Source organism: Centropristis striata, chromosome 8 (genome assembly GCF_030273125.1).
Source record: "Centropristis striata isolate RG_2023a ecotype Rhode Island chromosome 8, C.striata_1.0, whole genome shotgun sequence".
Classification (NCBI taxonomy): domain Eukaryota; kingdom Metazoa; phylum Chordata; class Actinopteri; order Perciformes; family Serranidae; genus Centropristis; species Centropristis striata.
Genome location: NC_081524.1, coordinates 9,083,422 through 9,100,436, shown reverse-complemented (window position 1 = coordinate 9,100,436; position 17,015 = coordinate 9,083,422). Strand labels below are relative to the sequence as shown.

Below are 17,015 nucleotides of genomic sequence, written 5' to 3'. Positions count from 1 at the left end.
CAGATGACGTAGTAGAGCAACAGAAATGGATGTTTGTTGTGTGTGTGTCTGTGTGAGAGTGTTGCTGCTGCTTTGCTTCTCCAGTTCTCGCTTTCTGCAAGATTATTTATTTTCACGCTTTATTCCCCCTCATGTCATTCTGCCCCACACATCCACTGATTTTATGGGCAATAAACAAGCTGCTGCGGGTCTCTGGGGGCTCCGCTGTCCCCCGGCTCGGAGCCAGATCACCGGCGGTGACCGGCGGTCTCGCCGGCTCGGCGCAACGAGCCGCAGAAACCGCCCGTGCGGCGCTAATAGCCCCGCTACCGGTGATCTGGCTCCGAGCCGGGGGACAGCGGAGCTGCCGAGAGACCTTTCGCCTTTCAACTTTCGCTCTAAACTATTTAAAACACCGTCTACAGCTAAAGAGAGTTTCGCGTCCGCAGCAGCCATGTTGGATCCGGAAAGCTTCTAAGTGCCGAGTAGTACGCGTCATCGTCTCACCGTCCCTCCCCGCTCTGTGATTGGATCCCTAAAACAGGGCTAAGATAATCGCCTCGTTTCCAGACTGGCTGGAGGTTCGAAATCAAATTCGAGCGCGCAAGGCAGTCTGGGTATACCCAGGCTAATGCTGAAGGGTCAGACATCATCATGACGTGCTCAGCTGACTCCAGACCTGCTGCTCAGTTTCAATGGTTTCTGAATGGAGAGCTGCAGTCTGATACTGGACCAGAGCTCAGACTGATCAACATTCAGATGAGTCAGAGTGGAAACTAAGATCCCTAGTGACTGAGATCCCTAATGTCTCAGCCATCAGTTGTCTCTGTACTGGGTAAGATTGAATTGGTGGATATAGTCGTGATATGAGTCAGAAATATGTTCACAAATGTGTTATTACAATCAATATAATAAAAGCCAAAAATAAGACGGGTAAGAAAAACATAACCTGTAATATTTGAGACTGAAGTCAAATAAGTGATATAAATTCATGAACATATTTTTCACCACCTTTTGCCCAACAGAGAGAATATCAGGTGCTTTAATCAAACCATCAACAATCCTGGCGATTGAGGGGAACTCTTTCAACTTGACCTGTGATGCTCTGGGCTCTGTGTTTACCAGAGAGTGGAAGAAGAGAGACTCAGATCTGATTCTGACTGAAGACATGACTCTGCACGACAACAACAGAGTGCTGTCTTTCAGCAGTCTGAATAAAAAACACCGTGAAATATATGACTCTATAGTCAGCAACCCCCTCAGCAGCGACAAAGCCACATTCGTCTTGGATGTGAAGTGTAGGTAACAAACTCTACATTCACTGCTCAAAAAGTTTTGTATTCCTTATTATTTGTGATGATGTAGGAACTTTACAAATGTATGTCTTTCAGATGGACCAGACAATGTTCAAATCGCAGGTCTACATGAGATAAAATTAAAAGGCTCTTTAGAATTAGAGTGCTCTGCTGATTCTGTACCACGTGCTACTTACGTCTGGAAACTGAATGGAACAGAGATAGACACATCTTATGTTTTCACTAAAGACAACGCTGAATTCAACGACAGCGGCAGCTACGTCTGTGAAGCAACGAACGCTATAACTGAGAGAACATCATCGTCTGCAGTCCATGAATTGTCTGTAACAGGTAACAAGATGGTGTTGATGGCAGATTTTGTTGATACTCTTGAATACTGCGAGCAGCACACAGTGTTAAATCGCTGATTATTTTAAGAGTAGCAGGCTTCCTAAAGATGTTTCTTACACATCTGTTCCATTAACGTCTTCATTACAGGCATTTGTTTCCCTTATGAAAATAATATTTGCACATTCAACTCATTCACCAAAGTTTGGACAAAGATTTCTGTTTCTCATGCTTGGAGGGTCTTATCAGCCTGAAGCAGGTGATATGATATAGAGATGTTATCGTATTCTTTGTTTTCACAGATATGATGACATTAGTAGACAGTTCCTGTTCACAGAATGGTGTTGTAATCATGTGTTTCTCTCCTCTTTTATAGAAGAACTCCCAGTAGTAACATCAGGCTGTTCGGGTGGTTGCATCGCTGGAATAGTAATCACAGTTTTAGTGGTGTGTGCAGCAGCAGCTGGTGGTGGAGGGTACTACTTTTATAAAAAAAAGTAAGTAGAAAAATCATGGTATTACCAGCCACACATTTATCATGTATTAATAGGTGAGTAAATGTAGAATAACATTAACCTAACACCAACATTACTCTAAAACCACATGTTAGACACACTGTAGTCTCCACAAACAGTTAAAAAGTATTTTATTACATGAATTAAATGATTAACATATCACTCAGGGGATCAATTAAACTAATCTGGTGATCACAATAATACATTTTTAACTAAAATGCAAAACTGGTGTAAGCATTGAAACAGTGATAGTTAGAACTTTTCTTCATAATTGTTTTAATACAAAACTATCCAGACACAAAAAATGTTAAATTTGTAGTTCATCTGGTTGTATTGCCACATTTGAACAATGTTTTATTTCTAATATTTAGAATCAACAACAAACCTCTGCCACATTCTGGTAATAAAGGTGAGTTTTTATCTGATCTAACCTCATTCTAGAAATATCGGTGTGTGTGTGTGTGTGTGTGTGTGTGTGTGTGTGTGTGTGTGTGTGTGTGTGTGTGTGTGTGTGTGTGTGAAAAATGAATAGTAACATTTAAAAAAACTTCTTTTGTACAGAAAAAGAAGAAGAGGTTGACACTTCAGCGGTATATGAAACTCACTTTGAATAGTCATAACCAGCCTGAAGAAAAGGAAAAAAATGCTCATGAATGTCAATGCTATTGTTTTTTTGTTTTGTTTTTAATTCAGACATTTTCACTGATTCCTTAGTGAAATTTCTTCAAAATAAAGAACCAAAATAGGGAAATTGGGTGATAACTACCTCAAGGTTTTACACTCTTAGCACTTTTACATTTTATGAATCTTAATACCCAAATATGTATGTACATGTTGATATATGATGGTATATATATATTTATATTTATATATATATATATATATATATATATTTTTATTTTTTTTCCCCCAACAAAATCACACCTATTTTTAAAAATATTTGTGTATTTCGTTGTATATGTTTGCATTTATATTCCTGTTCTCATATGGATCAAACTTCATGGAAAAGATCTTTTAAAATACTTTTGGCCTGGTAACTTCCTCGAGTGTGTAATCTTTTGGAAAATATTCATGTTTCACTGCCCTGTGGTTGTTGACTATTAAATTATTTACTTCCTGTTTGGATAATTGATTAGTTTGTGTATTTTTTAAAGAAAAAAAACAAGAGGAAGAATTCTCTGATTCCAGCTTTTTAAAGGACAATATTTTCTGGTTTCTTTACTTGTCTGTGACAGTAATAAATGTATATGTTTGAGTTGTGGATAAAACAAGACTTCATCTCTAGGTTTGGGAAACATTTTACAAATTTTCTGACATTTTTATATATATTTATGAAACCAATCAAGAATGAAAATAATTTGTTGATTGCCACACTGAATATGCAACAGTCTAAAAATAATGACCAAACAGTGGCAACTGTAAAAAGTTTAAAGTTGATAACATTTTATTTTAATCATATATAAACAGTATATCTGTTCTCACCTGTGATTGCGATATCAGCATCAAAGATAAGATTAGTTGAGCATGTTCGATTAAATTAAAAGTTTATGATCCTCTTAAGAAATTTGGGATCACTGTGTTATAAACTCTGCTGCATGAGTCACTGCCTTGTTTAGTTAGTAGACATGAGCACAGCAGGTTGGGGTGGGATGTCTGATGAACTTAAACATTATTTCAAACTGGAAAAACATCACAGAAAGTCTTCAACTGTGAGCTAGGTGGGAAATATTACTCTTGTAATTCATATGCATGGAATCAGGACACAAGCCGTCATTTACACATGTGCCCTCCACTTCTTCTACATGGATCAATTTTGTTCCCATAATTTTTTTAAAGCAACAATGTTTTAAAGGAATAGCTTTAACCAACAAATGAGAAGTTGACTAATATATTATATATCTATACACACACACTGTACTGACATTTGTATTCTATTCCTAGTGTAGTTTAGTGTATTATTGTTTAAACAATGTTACACATGCTCCTTGGTGTTTTATACAATACTTGGTCCATCACAAATAAATATAATACTGGAGGAAACATCAAACCTTCTTCTTCTTCTTCTTCTTCTTCTTCTTATATATATATATATATATATACATATATATATATTGATATATATATCAACATGTATTGATATATATTGATATATATATCAACATGTATTGATATATATATCAACATGTATTGATATATATATCAACATGTTCCTGGTGACAATTTACTCATATATTTTTTGGTTAAAGTTTGGATAAGTTAAGGCAACAAACATGTCAACCCAGAATCAGACACTTATTTTTCTACGTCACCTGACTTCAGAAGCACTTGTGCTGAGTGTCTAATATTGACATTGATGATTACATTGGCGTTAGTAAAAAGTCTGGTTTGTCTAATACAGAAATCTGTGGTTTGCAGAATTGTGCAATGGCAATATTTATTCTGGCAACTGGGGTGAGCAGTAGGAGCAGGAGAAGAGCTTAAAAAAAACATGTCTAACAGCACCTCCAAAGTGACAGCAGTGCTGCGTCTGCAGAGATATATCATGTTCAGGAGTTGAAATACAGAGCTGCTGTTGGTCTCACAGAAGACAACATCACCCAGAGAAGTTTACAGCAGATTATCTAATTAATGTCATATGCCTGTCTTATGTTTTATGTCGGTTCATGATCATAAATTCTGTTGTATTCAGAGGCAGTGATACAAGAAGTGTTTATTGAATATACACATAGATACATAACATGTCTTGCATTGTAAAAGGTACATTTCTTTACTTTATTTCAATAATTACTATTATTTTCATATTTACAGCTTTTGTGAAATATCACATACAGCATACAGCAGCATTTTTAGTAAATTACGGAAAACCCATCAGACATTATTGTAAAACCTGGTTACACAAACATTGTAATGCAGCAAACATCAAACTTGGCAAAATCATCTGTAATCTAGTGGAGATGGAAATAGGTTGGGATGAATAAATAAATACAAAAAATCCCAATAACACTGCTGTTTTTCCTTTAAGACTGTTGGTATTGGAAATTGTGGAATGCTTCTTAGTTATGTTTGTGTTTCCTCATTTTATTCATGCTGCAGGAGGAAAATTTAACAAATGGTTATAAGGAAATATACAAAAACGTCAACTCAACTTCAGGAAAAACATGCTGATGTTACCTTTTAAAAAATAAGTTTATTCAGCAACATTCAACTCACCGTCGTAGGAATTCACACCATTCTGTGTTGTTACTGACATCCTGTAAAACTCTGATTGTCTATTCCTCACACTTAGTTGTTCTGTGGGTCAAAGCAGAAGTTTGTCAAATCTCATGATTCATTCATTCACTTTCTATTGTCCTATAGGATAAGAAAAGAAGAACTTGGATCAGATGAATACTAACCATTTAAATGTGCAGGATAATTGTCTTTGCCTCTGCAAAACAAAAAAAAGAACACGCTAAAAGTTTAAACTTGAAACAGAATCATTACATTTCTAAAAAAAGCTGTTGCAAAGTGTAACAAGGTTGTTTAAACTTCAGTGAGAAATACATTAATTAGTTTCAGTCAAAGGCTCATGTAAGTCAAGTGCTGAGTTACTAGAAAAAATAATTATTCAATATAAATTCAATATAACAGTCTTTTTGTAAACATGATGTTTAATTTGTGGTTTATTTTAAATTCTACTCTAATAAGTGAGGCTGTTTATTAATTTGTCGGGCCATTGAATTAAACTAACAGATGTGTTAAATATTTTGCTCCTTCGTATAAATTACACATTTTTAAAGATGCAGAAAGTACAGCCTCAAATTATCATAATTAAACATACAAATAATTATATTATTGCTCCTGCATTATGGCTATAGTACTGGTTTGAATTACATTCAGTATCAGTTTTCCACTCAAAACCAAGGTCATGAACATTACATTATAACAATTAAATATCCACTAATTAAGATGAAGAAATGTATTCATGTTTCAGTTTGTAATTGATGCACTAACTTGTGTTATGTTATTATTTACAGGTGTGATATAAATTATATCCTGTGCACACATAGAGTTTAAGATAACATACTTGTAGCCACAATTAGTGGTTATAAATAAAATGAGATCTCAAGTAAAATTGTATAAAATACTCCATTACAAGTATACGGTTGCCCATAAAACTGGAATAAAATATTTTTTTTACCTCTTTCCATGAAATGATTGTGTCAATGTGATTTATTATTGACAGATAAAATGTATATATTCTCTAAACTTATTATCCTATAAACTTATTAATCAATCTCTTCCAAACATACCACAATGAAAATGAAACCACAATTAACAGAGGATTGTGTCTGAAAACAAAAATGATTCCAACTTTATGGGCAACAGTGTATAAGTCCTGCAATCAAAATCCTACTCAGGTAAAAGTGAAGAAGACAGTTCAAATTGTACTTAAAATGTACTTATATTGTTATTGATGCATTTTTGTTTTATTGCATTTGTTTTGTTTAATGTATAAGAAAGAATAACATCTTTTTTTTAAAAACATATATCAAATGTGTGACCTGAAAATGCACCAGTCAGATAAATGTAGTGGAGTAAAAAAAAAAAAACAATATTTCTGTCTGAAATGTAGTGGAGTAGAAGTCTAAAGTTGCATGGAAATACTCAAGAAACATATAAATACCTCAGATTTGTACTCAAGTACAGTACTTGAGTAAATGCACTTACTTACATTCCACCCCTGGACATTATTGCTTTATTTTTAACAGAAATCCTGACCTGTGCTATGCTTACCTCTTCCTCCTCCTCAAACAACACGCGATTGCTGCACACCCTACAGCAATGAGGAGACAAAATCCAGCTGTTATGAAGGTCGCTCTGCCAACAGCTGCTGAGCAGTTGCAGTCTGAGAGATCTAAGAGAAAAAAACAACAGAATATGGTATAAAGCATTTCTTCAAAATATAATGTCTAGTATCTATATTTTATTTGTTGTATGTGTCACATACCTGAAACAGTTAACTTGTGGCTCGTGCTTTGTCTCAGCCCTGTCACAGCATTGACAGCAGTGCAGGTGAACGTCCCACTGTCAAAGCTTCTGATGGATTTCATAACGTACGCAGCCTCGTGTGTTTTGGTTGGCTTCCCATCATAAAGCCAGGTGAACTCTGGTGGTGGCACAGAGGCAGCAGAGCAGTAAAGCACCGTGAAATCTCCAACACGCACCTTATCAGGTGCTGTGATGGCCACGCTGTCAGGTCCATCTGTAACACACCAAACAGCCACATTGTTTACAGTTACTGTAGTCTGGATGTATATAGATGTATAATTGCAGAGCTGATGTTTTCCATGATACTTGTGTGTTTTATTTTTGGCTGCAGAATCAGACTTATTATTACAAAGCTCACACTGTTGTGCCAATGATAAACAATTTACGGAGAACAGCTGCAGCAATGTGTAAAAATAATCTATTAGTAAAAATCCTGCAACCAATTTTATTGTGCAATATGGTCAGTTTCAGAATAATAGTTAAATTATAGCTATTCATGCATTAATGTGTTCATCACTTTTCATGTTGCAGCTGGTAAAGTTGGGGCTAATTACATTGTTTTATATACTACTTGGCACCTTTTGAATTTCAATCTTATTTTAACATATAACAATAAGTATAATTTATTTGTTTATTAGGCTGTATTTGTGCTATTATTCTGAATCTGCAAAGTGGCTTGTGACTAAAGATATAAAATAAATGCAAGTGAGTCAAAAGTACAAGAAATGTAAGAAATACTCAGGTAAAGTAAAAGTACCAGGGGGCGTTGCAGCTTTTTTGACATTTTTAAAAATTATTATTATTATTATTATTATTATTATTATTATTATCAATCAATTATTTTTTTCAACCTTAAATGATTATTGTTTTCAATTAAATATGTTTTAAATAATTGTTAATTAATAGTAAAGTATAAATAATTCTCGTAAACTCGACCCCAGATGACTTTTGATTGGTCGCTCGAGGCTCGCGCGTCAGACAGAAATGTTTGCCTCGTCTGGATGAATAAACTGAAATACACGTCAGTCATCTTTGTTATGGATCGAGTTTTTATCCTGTTAAAACGAGCCAGAGTGAAAGTTAACTTTGTTGCAGAAAAAATGTCACTACTTTGAGGATTAAGTGACGACAATTTGTCTACTGAGCTTCAGATGGAGAAACTCCATATGGAAGAAAACGTGGGATTATTGTGTTCATGCAGGATGATGCACGTGTGTTATTTCAACCACTTTTGGACGCTTTCGTGGATTTATTCAAACTGTATCTCCCTTTCGAGACCCGCGAGCTTCTGTGACCGGTGAGTAGCCCACATGTCTTTAATATACCTGTCGATTAATGACCTTTATTGTTCGGCTGTTGTGCCATTGTTATTGTGTGTGCCAGTTTATGCGCAATGTACATTTTATGCATCTTTATACTGCTTCTCCAGCACATCTCAGAGGCAGATGTTGCACCTTTTACTTCACTAAACGTCTCTGATAGCTTTAGTTATTTTTCAGATTACAATTTTCCATCTCCTTCCTGTCCAGTGAAAATAAGATAGTTAAAGTTAAAAATGTCCTACTTTTTGAGCAAAATAAACTCTTTAAAACTTTCTTCAGATCAGATGAAAAATGCATCATCACAAAGCTGATAACGGGGCTGTTTTTGTCTCAAACCATGAGAAAGTTAAATAGAATAATATGCTCTGGTGGGAAGTAACTAAGTACTATACAACGAACTTTGAGAAACTTGAGTATTGAGTATTTCCATTTTATGCTACTTGTACTTATAGTCCAATATAAGTTAAAGGAGAATATTGTACCTTTTTACTCAATTACATTTTTTTCACAGCCATAGATACCAGCTACGTTTCAGATCATTATTTTATAATTAAAAACAATATACTTGAGTATTTTGATTTAATGCTTCTCAGAGGAAAATATTAAACATTTTGCAATTAAGTTACTTTGAAGAATTAGATTATTAATAAAAACATGATGAGCTAATAAATTATGGTCAATTATTTAAGGTAAAGCTGCCCAGAAGTATATACAGTAATTAAACTTCGATGTACCTTTACCAGCTGCAACATTTAAGTTATAAAGCACATTCATTAACCTATAATTATGATCCAGTAATATATGTTATTCAGAGATTGGACATTCTGCTGAGTACTTTTACCTCAGCTATTTAAATTCACTGTGGTATCACTACTTCTGCTTTAATAAAAGATCTGAATACTTCTTCCACTTATGTTCATCATGTGTACACTGTGTACACAGAAAGTGTTTGTAATCTTTACTCAGGCTGTTTCTAAGTAATATTTATTTAATAGAACCACTTATTTTTTTATGAAAATACACAAGTAAATTGCAGATTCACTGTTTAGTGAATATTACTTGGAACGAATTATTCAATTTACATACAAAACCGAGGACACATAATAACAAACAATCACTAAGTAATGCTCTACATGAAAAACTGCTATTTTAAAGTAAAAGCACTGAATTTGTATTTCTTTGTAGAATTTATATAGATGATTGAAATAATAATTACAGGGCCAGAAAAGTGTAACAAGTCAAATGAGGAATAAATACTTTAAGTATAAAATATGAGCCCCATAGAAATACCTTGGGCATGTAACCTAACTTTATAAAGTGCTGCTGTCCCTAGGTGATGCTTATTTAAGTGTGTGAGGGTTTCAGTGTGTAGGGTTCAAGGTTATGGTTGTTGTGGTTTGGTTTTACCAGTCTGGGAAACTCACATTGGATAAAAAGATTCACCGGCGCGCTGACTTCACTCATGATTCCATTTGACACTTTGCACTTGAACGGTCCCTGGTCGTAGCGGGTCAGTCTCCTTATCGTGAGAGTGGCGCCTCCATCAGTGAGCTGAACTCTGCCACCCTCTGTAACCTCAGAGCTGCCGTTCAACCAGAGGAAAGAGAGAGAGGATCCAGAGGAGGAGCAGGACAGACGGGCAGAGCTGCTGAGCTCAAACAAGTTTGTGTTGTTTGAAGTCAGCACCACGTCGGAGACCGGTTCTGTGGATAGAAAGTAAAAAGTGTTGATCAGCAAGTCAAGGATTCAAATGTTGAGCCATTGTGTTGTAACCATTCCTTCTAACTTACCCACTACAGAGACAGCTGCAGGCTTAGATGTTTCAGTTATCAGAGTTTTGTTGTTAAAGGCCTGACAGCTGTAGCTTCCACTGTGGTTCTTCTGGACATTCATCAGTCTGAGCTCTGGTCCAGTATCGGTCAGCAGCTCTCCATTCAGACGCCAGGTAAACTGAGCAGCAGGTCTGGAGTCAGCTGAGCACGTCAGGTTGATGTTTGACCCTTCCTTAAAGTATTCTTGTGGCGGAGACACCTTTAATTGAGTGTTTTCTGGGCCAACTGTGGAAATTGACATAAATAGAACGGTATAAACGCCAATTAAAGAACAGTAGCTTGAGAGAAGATGCTTCCAGCTTGGCTCAGTGTGAAGGGATCATTAGTGTTAAGTGTCACTCAAATGCAGAACTGCATCATTAACTTACAGCCATCATTTACTCTCTACCAGCCACACACTGCAGCAATCAAACAGCAAGGAGCACAATAAGTAATTTAGAACACGATGGCTGTAATGATCATGAATCAAGCTGCAGACTAAAAGGTCTGAGTAGCGTTTGCGTGCAGATGCTGACATACTCACAGCTGATGCGGAGCGTCACTGGCTCGCTGGTGTAATTACTGAAATTATTGAACACATGACAGATGAATGGTCCCTGGTCGTATCGTGTCACATTGAATATAGTGAGAGTGGAGCCCTCATCAGTGAGCTGAACCCTGTCGCTGGCGTTAACCGGGGAGCTGCTGTTCAGCCAGAGGAAACGGGGGAAGGATCCAGTGGAGGAGCAGGACAGATTGACAGAGCTGCTGAGCTCTGACAGATCTGTGGAGCTGGGAGTTATCACAACGTTGGAGACTTGAGCTATGAGTGGAAGGAAAACACAAAATGTTAGGAGGCATTGATTGGAAGGCAAATGATTGCATGAATCATGATATTTCTTTCTTTATGAAGCCAGGCAATAAATTAAAATCATGTTCAACAAGGCTTATCACGTTCTGAGTCAAACAACACAATTAAACAATCTCTAAGGACTTAATAAAAACAACAGTCTACAGTCTCTAACCTTCAAAGTAAAAATGAAATGGTTTACACTTTTTTTTTTTTGCAGTGATGCTCTTTGTTTTGTCTTGTGTAATAAATCCAGTGTACCCCGGTGCGCTTTCATTTTCACTGAATTCCTGACTGGAATATGTCAAATATAGTCAACCAAAATGTTGAAGATGTTTAGGAGTTTCAGTAGTACATTGCAACATATTTGATTTAGATTTATTTTTGCCTATTTTGTTTTGTAGAATGAATATTTTTGTTTTATAGTTTTCACATGACAACAAAGTTCAACAACATATGTCTTTTTAACATTTTAGTCAAATTATTATTATTTTTTTAAATGTTGATATATTTACATATTATATTACAATCCCTTTTATATATTATTAGTATTATTTATTTATTTTTTACACAATTTGTTTTTTTCCGTTGAATGATATATTTAAACTTCAAGAGTCAATGAATAATTGTGTTTAAATAATCTGGATCTCAATATCGACCCTAGTCAATATCATAGTCTTTATTATGATTTTAATCATAATCAAGCAGCCCTAGTTATGATGAGCATGACCAGAATTATAACAGTTATTGGTGTTATTGCGAAATTTCTGATATTAGAATGATAAAAAATGACTTAGACACTGAAATGACGTTATCATGATTCCCTTTGCACAACATACAAAACAACTTCAGACTTAGTCCTCTTAGAAGACTTAGAAACCTCCTGAGTACTGTATCTGTCTTCTGCTATGATTTTATTGACTCAAAAAACAACCCTTAGTTGTGTGCTGCGCCTTTGCACCTGCATCTGGGAGGCTGTTCTCACATTGGTTATTGCTGGACACTATTTACTGTATTTAAACGTGGTTTATCATAAAACTGTTGACGATTTCATCCCGACTTCAAGAGACATTGTAGATACTAAGAGTTTTAGTGCTGCTTATTTTATCCCTCAGCAACAAGAAGTCACTCAGTCCAACTTACATGTGCGTACAGAGACAGCTGCAGGCCGAGATGTTTGGTTTCTCTTAGTTTTGCTGTTAAAGGCCTGACAGCTGTAGTTTCCACTCTGACTCTTCTGAATGTTGATCAGTCTTAGCTCTGCTCCAGTATCAGACTGCAGCTCTCCATTCAGAAACCATTGAATCAAGGCCGGAGGTCTGCAGTTGGCTGAGCAGATCAGGCTGACGTCTGAGCCTTCGTCATAGTATTCTTGTGATGGAGAGAGTGTCAGATCGACTTTTTCTGGGCCGTCTGCAGCAAGAAACAGAAGAAGGCATAGCCACAGATTAGACATGGGGAGGAAACGGCAAGAAAAAGAACTTTGCAGATCAATAATAATAGCAGCTTGAGGCAAAAGAGACATGAAGATTGGCTTGTTGCTTTCAAACTGTATAGGATTTGAATGAACATGAAGTCTGTTAGTGACTCACAGATGATGAGGAGGTTTACTGGATCACTGGTGCTGTTACTGAAATAGTTGAAAGCACGACACCTGAAAGGTCCCTGGTCGTAGCGGGTCACGTTAAGTATAGTGAGAGTGGCGCCTCCATCAGTGAGCTGAACTCTGTCGCTGGCTGTGAGCTCAGAGCTGCTGTTCAACCAGAGGAAAGAGAGAGAGGATCCAGAGGAGGAGCAGGACAGACGCACAGAGCCGCTGCTGGACTCCAAAATGTCTGTGGTGGTGGCATTCACCTTTACATTGGATGCTCGTTCTGTTGGAAGAGAAACATATTAAGTTATGAAGAAAGTCCTAGCCATAAAGGTGCACAGTAAAGATTGTGCCATCCTATAATGGCTGTCGGTGGCAAAAACAATTGGCCTTTTCTGCAAACCACAGATGCGTAGATCTTTTTTATTTGTCCTGTGATAAAGGCGAAGTAATGCTCTGACAAGAAGTGGGTGGTTATTGAGGGGGTGGGGGGGATTTATTTTTGTACAATTGATTAGTTATTTTATTTTAGGCCATATACTCTTTCTTTATTTTAACAGCATAAATTCAGAATTTTTTTGCGTCCTGTTTTTTAGTCGCTATGCATAGAATGATAACTAATTCAAATACTTAATTATTCAACTGCCACTATTATCACATCTTAATTTAATTTTACCACTAAAACCCACTCATTCCAACTTACCCAGTACAGTTATAACTGAATGCAGAGATGTTTGATATTTCAAGGTTTTGTTGTTAACGGCCCGGCAGCTGTAGTTCCCACTCTCCTGAATGTTGATCAGGCTGAGCTCTGGTCCAGTCTCGGACAGAAGCTCTCCGTTCAGTAACCATTGAAACAGAGCTGCAGGTCTGGAGTCAGATGAGCAGGACAGGAGGATGTTTGACCCTTCCTCATAGTATTCTTTTGATGGAGATAGGGTCATATTAGTTTTTTCAGGGCCGTCTGCATTGTGATGCACATGGAAAGTAAAAACAAAACAAATGAGTCACCAAAAGAACAGCTGCAGTGTTATACAGTATATCGGTGTGAGAAGCTCTTGGATTGTAAAGAACCTGCAGCAACTTACAGCTGACGTAGAGGTTCACTGGTTCACTGGTGCCCTCACTGTAAGGATTGACCACATGACATCTGAATGATCCGTGGTCGTAGCGCAACACATTGATAATGGTGACAATGGAGCCTCCAGCAGAGAGCGAGACTCTGTCACTGGCTGTAAGCTCAGAGCTGCCGTTCATCCAGCGGAAAGACTGATGGGATCCAGCTGAGGAGCATGTCAGCCCGACAGAGCTGTGCTCCACCGTGTCTGTGTGTGTGAGAGTCGCCACCACATTGGAGATCGGTACTGTAGGTTGAAATAAACACCGTTATTAGGAGTTGGCACAAATGCATTCGCTCTGGTGTTTCTGCAGCAGGACGACTACTATAAACAATGCATTATGTAAGATAACCCTGACCATTAACATTTATGATGCACAGTCAATCAAGGTCAGGTTTTATTGAGCTGATAACAATATTGCATTAGAAAAAAAGAAGCTGCAGAGACGATAAGGTGCAGGTCCAAGTTGTAATTGTTATTAGCTGTGAAAAGATTGATCCAGAGATATGAATCAATGATATCATTTAGTATTTGAATGTCAAAATGGGCAAACATAAGATTGGGAAAGTAAATACTTTGTTGTATTTTATGACTTCAACGTCATGTTATTTCAAAATGACAAAAGCAACTGGAAGTATCGCTTTTAAACTGGTTGACTTTTAGGAGCTAAAAGTTTTCTGTATGTTTATAACTCAACAGTTATAACAGTGTTACTTCAACGTACCGTATGTGACCAGTTTGCATTTCCCAATCTGCAGTGCTGCACCCATCGGTATGATGTTGAGACTGTATTCTCCGTTATCAAAAAGAGTCACATTCCTGAGCTCCAGAGATCCTGTAGATCTGAAGAGGGTGACCCTGCCTTTGTACGCTGGTTGAATTGTGTCTTCAGTACTCGAGGTTATTATATTAGAATCAAAGCCATCGATATCATTAAAATCCCACTGCACTAATATGAATGGTGTTTGTGATGGAGTCACCGTCGTGGTGAAGTTCACCGTCTCTCCAACAGCCGCAACTAGACTGTCTGGTAGCACACCAGTTCCGTGGCTTCCACCTGGAGGACAGAATTTATGTTTTCTGTCAGATCACATAAGCTGCAGAATATGTAGTAAATCTATTGGTTCAACCTGAAGTTCCTGCTTTTTCCCTCTAACAGCATTGACACAGTTACATGTTATGGAATAAATGTGACTGAGATATAGATGACAATGTGCTGTCGATCACTGCTACAGAATGTCATTCATCTAAATATTTTACAAATCCATAAATATGCCTATGAAATAATCTCTTAGTGGCAGTGGAGTAAGATGCAAAGACCGCAGGGTAGTTGCCTTGATCTGAATCTGTGAGTCAACCACACCCCATTTATTAGGATATATAAGAAATGAAAAGTGAATTATGACATAAAAGACAGCTAAAATAAATACACTTGAAATTATGAAATAAAAGACCCCTTAAATAAATAAATGTAAAATTAATAAGTGACAGTAAACTCAAATAAATGCATGTAAATTATAATAGAAAACTCACCTCAAATTTAAAAAAATGAAATTATGTAATAAATGACACCTGAAATAAATACATGAAATGATGAAATAATAATATCCCTGAAATAAAAACATGTATCAAATCAGCTCAAATAAATAAAGGTTATATTGTGATATAATAGTGCTGCCCAAAATAAAAAGTTTTCTTTTCCTATTCCATGTCACCTTTTCTGATAATAACTTTCTTATATAGATGCATTTAAATGAATTTTGCTAGATCCAGCTGTGACCTGCTGTCAGGGCACAGGGGGAATTATGTCTTGACAGAAGTTTTTATGTCACACCATATGACAAGTTAAACTGTAATAATCGATTTTGTTAAAATCAGCTGTAGGGCTGCACAATATATTGTTTTAATCATCACCATAATGTCAACTCGCACATTTCTAAATATTGTAATATTGCACTCACAGATTGTTTTAGTTAGTTGAAAGAAGCATAAGAAATTTTTTATTGGTGCCTTTTGTTTGCAGTACAATGTTTAATTTGTTCAATAAAGAAAAAAAATGTTGTGCTTTAAAAGTATACTGCAAGGCAGAACTGAGTACACTTTATATATTTATTTATCTGTTATTATACAATATTATTGCATATTTTCATCATACTTTTTAGTGCAAATGCACTGTAGGCTTTAAATTTAATAGATAATCTGAATAATAATGACAGGAATGTTTATTTCTCACCTGAGATGACCCCCAGGAGGATGAACAGTGTCACAGATGTCTCCATTTCTCCTGCAGTCTCATAGAAAGTGTTTCTATAGAAGAGGTGCAGTGAGTACAGTATGTGTGTCTGAGGGTGGGGAGGGGCTTTAAACTCCTTGACCTTTACTTCTTCTGTGGTGCCTCATGCTGGACACTCTGTCCATGACAGCAGAGACAGCCAATGAGCAAGAGCCATGCATTTAATGTGAGCATCGTTGGGTGTGTGTTATTCCTGTTGTTATCAGATTTGTTATAAACCAGATCAATAAACAAACTTCGGGTACACTCGTATCAATCAACAACAACTTCTGATAAAATCCAGGACAGAGTGGTAATTGTTATTGGACAAATAAAAGACAACAAAAGTACCTTTTTAAAATGTTTCAGTGCTTAGCATGAACTAACTTAACATGAACTTTACATACTGTAATTACATAAATGGAGATAAAGAAGTTGTCTCTGTGCATTAAAATATTTCGATATAAATTGGGCCTTATGCAAGAACCTTGAACTTAAAATATAAATTTCTCTTGAATTTTCGAGGTTAAAATTGCCTTGAAGTAATGAAATATGCAATCCACTAGTGAAATGGCATGACTTGAACACTCAAATATTGTGTTTATAAAATATGAGTAAGTTAATGGACATGAAACTAAAAAATAAAAAGTCACTTAGGAACAAATCTGTTCATAAGACTGTTTCATGTATGAGTTTCTCAATTGTTTCAGGGTTTAATGTGCATCATTTAACTACACATTGTCAGCATTACTAGGGTATTATATTAAATACATATATATATATATATATATATATATATATATATATATATATATATATATATATATATATATATATATATATATATATATATATATATATATATATATATATATATATATAT

The 17,015-nt window shown here is 36.1% G+C and overlaps 1 protein-coding gene and 1 long non-coding RNA gene across 2 annotated transcripts; one reads left to right on the top strand and one right to left on the bottom strand.

The window, feature by feature from the left end:
- The first annotated feature begins 1,379 nt into the window (after positions 1-1,379).
- Positions 1,380-2,548, top strand: LOC131975981 (uncharacterized). Its single transcript, XR_009394774.1, has 3 exons — positions 1,380-1,625; positions 1,999-2,119; positions 2,509-2,548. It is a non-coding gene; the product is annotated as an uncharacterized LOC131975981 (long non-coding RNA).
- A 4,571-nt stretch (positions 2,549-7,119) lies between these two features.
- LOC131976184 (carcinoembryonic antigen-related cell adhesion molecule 5-like) lies at positions 7,120-16,139 on the bottom strand. Its single transcript, XM_059339105.1, has 10 exons — positions 16,094-16,139; positions 14,585-14,917; positions 13,831-14,106; positions 13,446-13,706; positions 12,744-13,025; positions 12,295-12,564; positions 10,846-11,124; positions 10,281-10,547; positions 9,915-10,193; positions 7,120-7,382 (listed from the first exon to the last, which is right to left on the bottom strand). Exons 1-10 carry the CDS (start codon positions 16,137-16,139, stop codon positions 7,120-7,122), a joined length of 2,556 nt encoding a protein of 851 aa, XP_059195088.1.
- Between the last annotated feature and the right edge of the window lie 876 nt (positions 16,140-17,015).